Below are 5,280 nucleotides of genomic sequence, written 5' to 3'. Positions count from 1 at the left end.
CCTGCTGATTTACTAACAAAATGCGCATGACAATCACATTCGATTAATCGTGCAGCCCTAATACAAATCAAAACTTCATCTTTAGTATGCATATTTATAATGCTAGATCTAAAATATCCTTTCATATATCATAAAAACATCTGCATATATCAGTATTTAAATCTCAAGGGATACGTGACGACAAACATTGAAACTAACACAAAAGTTGCCTTCATTAGTAGAATCTTTATGGTAATGGGAAAACCTGAAATGGATTATGGGTACTGTAGTTGTAGGCAGCGCGAGAGAAACATCCCATCATGCCTCCTCTGCCGTGTATATACGGTACATCAATGTGACGATTACTGCGGCGACAGCAGGTATCAACCAGTTTGACCACCAGCTGGAACAAGAGACCCAATGGAAGGTTTGGAACAAAGCACTTGGTAATTAGCTTGAATTATTAATTGGAATCTTGCTACAATGGAAAGTTTCTAGTGAAAATAATGATCAATCATGTTACAAGTTACAACATATCCACATTTCTTAAAAGCATAGTATTTGGTCATTCATTTGAACTTACCTTGTGGTTTCTTGTGCGGTTGGTACAAGTGATTCCTGTAAAACAGAAAACCAAATACATGTTTAGGTGTTGCCATTCAATGCAAGTCCAAAACAAAGAAAGCGCAGAGTTTGTTAAAATCATAAGCATGGAAAAAACTATTCGAAAAATGAATTACGTACTGGTGGTCCGGCAAGCTTGTCCCTGTCATCCTGCGAGAAAGGCATGAATAAAAATATCACGTGTTGCTGCCACACATTGACATTTTATTAACAAAGCAAATTAATTAGCATGTCTTGCAGAGCACACTCTGGCTAAAACACATAAATCAACTTTACAGTGCTTGTCAAAATAATTACTTATCAGGCCTGAGCAAAAATTACAATGTATATATGTATTTTATATAGCTATCCATAGTGTGTGTAAATATATATTTACACTACTGTTCATTCTATTTTAGAATGTTTTTGTGCTAACCAAGGCTGCATTTATTTGATCAAAAATACAGTAAAAACATTGTGTTTTCTATGTGAATATATGTTAAAGTGTAATTTATTAGCTGAATTACTCGTCTTCAGTGTCACGTGATCCTTCAGAACTCATTCTAATATGCTGATTTGCTGCTCAGAAAAAAAAATAAAAAAATCTTATCAATGTTGAAAACATTCTGATCCTTTTTCAGGATGCTTTGCTGAATAGAAAAGTTCAAAAGAACAGCATTTATAGGAAACACAAATCTTTTGTAACTTTATAAATGTTGTACTGTCCCTTTTGTTCAAATTAATATATCGATTAAAGTACTTTAAAATATTTAAAGTATTTTGCTGAATAAAAGTATTATGTTCTTAAATATATATTAGGATTCAAGTAATCTCATCTAATAAATGTATATATATATATATATATATATATATAGTAATTATATATATACACATATACATACATATATATATATATATATATATATATATATATATACAGTATATAAAAAAAAAAATATATATATATATATATATATATATATATATATATATGAGTGTTATATATTTGTGTGTGTGTGTGTTTACATTTCTATAGGTGGTATTTCAAACGATTATTAGTATTATTAATATCATTTGTCTCATTCAAACTAAAAAGAAATATTATTATTATTTATTTAAAAAGTAATTATTTTATTATCCAGTTTGCTACCTCACTTTTAATTCAGGAATTGAACTGGAATCTAAAAGTCGTTCTCAATTCAGTTCTGAAAAGTGCGCAGCTCGTCTCCATTCCTGCGATAGCATCTGTGCCGAATCCAGCAGCATTACAGATCCTCCAATAGAAATAAACATAGATTCCAGGTTCCTGATAGTATCTCGAACCACTGTAGGTCTGGGAAAACATCTCGGATTTCATGAGATACAGCTATGAATCAACAGGTCTGATGCTGTCCAGGATGAAATATCAAGACTTTTATTGGATCATTCCCAGATATTTCAGGGGGAATGGGAAGCATGTGATTTATTTTATTTTATTTTTTCCCTAAAATCACATAGGTTCTCATTGGCATCCATTGGTGTGATGTCATAACTTCACTGAAATTATAAATGGATAATGACTTAACGGCTACTCATGGCCCTTTGTATGCCAGCGCTGACACATGCAAAACAGACTTTGAAAAACATGCAAGGTGCGATTTAAAATTACAGCCACTGAGAGCTCTCTAGCTTTTTAGTTTTTTTTTTTTTCAACTTTCAATAAGAGTAGAAATAGAGTATATTGTGAATATATGTTTGAATGTTTTTCTCAGTAAGCACACAGGAACTTCATCAGCTGTGTTTGACACTATCTGATGTCTTAATGCTGCAACAAAAGGCCTTCTTCACACTATTGCTCAACAATAATACTGCGTTCTGGCAGACTTACAGGATGCAGCTCTCCTATGACAAAAGAACTGGCCATCTCGCGTGCATCTGTCGAGTGGCCGACATCTTCAAAATTCTCTGTGGCATCTCCACCCACCTGCTCTCGCAGCACCTCCTCTCCACCCGGGTGCTGTGGACACCAGCAAATACATCAGATCATCCAGATCAAACTCGCAAGCAAACCCAGTAATGCTTACGAATACTTAGCATGCTTACTGACCCCTTTGACCTTGGAAAAATGTTGCCTAGGAAATTATCAGTTGATAATGTCATGCAACTTAAAATACCTTGTGTGCAGTTTTAGATCTAGCAAGAGTATTGTTACTAGATTAGGTAGTTCTCTAGATCTAGATGATATGGAAAGAGGTGAAATGTCAGGTTTTATAATCCAATCACTGCAAGGTGCACCACAGTGTGTGGCGCAACTACGGCTTCCCTTTATATTAATCTGATCCGTCTTAAATCAAAAATAACTCTGCATCTAATTTTTAAATTAGTTATATTCAGGTTTCAACTTGGTTAATGCACTAATGCTAATTTCACATCAAACGCATCGGTTGGCAACTGCTGTAATCAAATCTCTTTGGTCCAACTTTGACTTTCTAAATGTATTCATTTATTGCGCTATATTAATGCATCATTCATTGCATTATATAATGCACATATATTTTAGTCCTATTATTATGCATTACACAATTCCAGTGCAAAGGTACTATGCTTTTTTACACAATGCAATACTAATGCATGCATTACACAATTCCAAACCGACAATATTTTAATGCGAATGTTTTAGAACTAACGTTTATCATCTGAGGCTCTGTTTTAAAACTTACCTCCTCGAGAAACTTCGTGACGTCGTACACTTTATTATGAATGATAATCCATGTGCTTTTAAAAGAGTTCCGTTCCTCCACCTCTGACAATCGATAATATTTAACACCCATTCTCTCTGTTTCGTTGTCTTCCATTGGTTTGTTTAAATGTGTGTTATTTATTCGGAAGGTTACAGAAACTCTCCACGGCTCCCTTGCTGATCGATCACGTCACGTACTTCTATAGTCAATACCAACAGTAGCATTTCCCAACTCGCCAGGCAACGCCCATTCCGCTCAAGACGAAATCTGATTGGATGATATCAGTCCTGGGTTGCCTGGCGAGTCTGTTTTGATTGGACCGAGGGCTGTCAATCAGCTCACTGGGTCATAAATTTCGCTGAACCTCACGAAGTAACTCGCCAGAAGTTCACGAAAGTTCACGATAGCATAGTTCTCACGCGATACGGAAGCGTTGCCGTTTATCGCATCACGTTAATCTAGTGATGCCCGTTAGTCAAGATGAAGTGCGTTGCCCTTAAAGCCATTTTAGCCGCCTATTGTTGATCTTGTTTCAGTCAGATAAGAGTACGTTCTCTGGAAACAGTGGCACGCGAGCCTCACAGCAGTGTTGCCAAGTCCGCGGTTTTCCAACGTATTTGGGCTACTTTAACACTTGCCGCGGGTTGAAGCTACCCCAATAACGCGATATTTAGCCCCTGGAATGGAGAAGGAAGGGTCTGGCTGCAGCTGGCGCTTGCACTCTCACGTCAGCATAGTCTTTTTTTATTTTATCCATGCTCCACATTTCAACTTTCTCAGTCTCCTCTGTGACAATGCTGTCCACAGCCATGATGTTTTCATACTGGACTTTCACTAGGTTCATGGCTTGTATTGCCCTGCTGCCCAGTAGTGGCACTGTAGACTCCTCGTCAACAACCATGAATTCTACTCTGTACAATTTCTTGTTTCTAGGGTTTCTCAGTTTGACTTTACATTTTCCCAATGGCTGTAGTGTGCTTTTATTGTACATCACCAGCACTTTCTCAGTCTTTTCAATTTGTGTGGCTGGGTTTAACAAGTTGACAGGTATTATATTACAGCTAGCTCCACAATCTAACTGAAACTTCACCTGTTCTTTTCCTAGGAGCATGGCAGCAAAAAGTTTTAAGGGCTGTCTCTGTTTATCCTCTGTCACTGTGTTCACTGTCTCTACTGTTACACATAAGATGTCTTCATAACTTTCCTCATCTGACTCTGTGACAGCATGCACTGTCTTTCCTTTCTGCATTTTAGTTCTGCACATTGCAGCAAAATGATTGTCTTTTCCACAGTTTTTGCATTTTTCCCCATATGCAGGACATTTCTTTTTATTTCTGTCATGAATCTTCCCACAAAACTTACAGTTTACTGTGCTTTTACCATCCTCTTTTCTCACTGCATGTTTTACTGCAAGCACTTCCTCTACCACTCGCCCTTCAATTGTTCTGTTGTTTTCTCTCGACAACTCTGTTGCTCTGCAGATTTGCACACTTTTTTCCAAAGTCAAATTCTGCTCCCTCAGAAGTCTCTCTCTCAAAACAGAGCTGGTTATGCCGCAAACAATTCTATCGCGGATGAGAGAGTCTTTGATCTGGCCGAAATTGCACGTACTGGCGAGCGTTCTTAAGTCCGTTACATATTTGTCAATGTTCTCATCGGAACTCTGATTCCTAACAAAAAAAACGGTACCTTTCAACTGTCTCATTAACTTTTGGATTGCAGTGACCATCCAAGGCAGTCATTAATCGGTCTACAGTCCGATCCGGTGACGAGGAGGGGATCGGGGTCTCGCATAGCTCTCTTCCCGTTTCCCCAATGAGATAGCTGAAAACTTTCAGTTTCACGTTTTCGCCGGCATCCGCCAAAGTGAGATCCATATACAGCGTGAACTCTTCTTTCCACGTTTTCCATGATTTCGCCAGATTAGTTGAGTCCAAGCAAAGGTTTGGTGGCGGTCTCAGTCCCAGTGAATTTTTCA

At 37.5% G+C, this 5,280-nt stretch overlaps 1 protein-coding gene across 1 annotated transcript; it reads right to left on the bottom strand.

Moving 5' to 3' along the window:
* Positions 1-6: 6 nt before the first annotated feature.
* Positions 7-3,529, bottom strand: LOC107692771 (cytochrome b5-like). The gene is made up of 5 exons (XM_016491946.1): positions 3,282-3,529; positions 2,450-2,578; positions 724-753; positions 563-597; positions 7-382 (listed from the first exon to the last, which is right to left on the bottom strand). The coding sequence occupies exons 1-5, from the start codon at positions 3,414-3,416 to the stop codon at positions 298-300; spliced, it is 414 nt and encodes a 137-aa protein (XP_016347432.1). The 5' UTR covers positions 3,417-3,529; the 3' UTR covers positions 7-297.
* Positions 3,530-5,280: the final 1,751 nt, after the last annotated feature.

Source organism: Sinocyclocheilus anshuiensis, unplaced genomic scaffold (genome assembly GCF_001515605.1).
Source record: "Sinocyclocheilus anshuiensis isolate Anshui unplaced genomic scaffold, SAMN03320099.WGS_v1.1 scaffold762, whole genome shotgun sequence".
NCBI lineage: Eukaryota > Metazoa > Chordata > Actinopteri > Cypriniformes > Cyprinidae > Sinocyclocheilus > Sinocyclocheilus anshuiensis.
This window is presented reverse-complemented; position numbering and strand designations above follow the sequence as displayed.

Bases quoted from the DNA above. Each gene is read 5' to 3' on its own strand.
- LOC107692771 (XM_016491946.1), bottom strand. From the start codon at position 3,416: ATGGAAGACAACGAAACAGAGAGAATGGGTGTTAAATATTATCGATTG. The intron at 2,579-3,281 runs GTAAGTTTTAAA...TGGTGTCCACAG, and splicing joins TCACGAAGTTTCTCGAGGAG to CACCCGGGTGGAGAGGAGGT. The intron at 598-723 runs GTACGTAATTCA...TCTGTTTTACAG, and splicing joins ACAAGCTTGCCGGACCACCA to GAATCACTTGTACCAACCGC.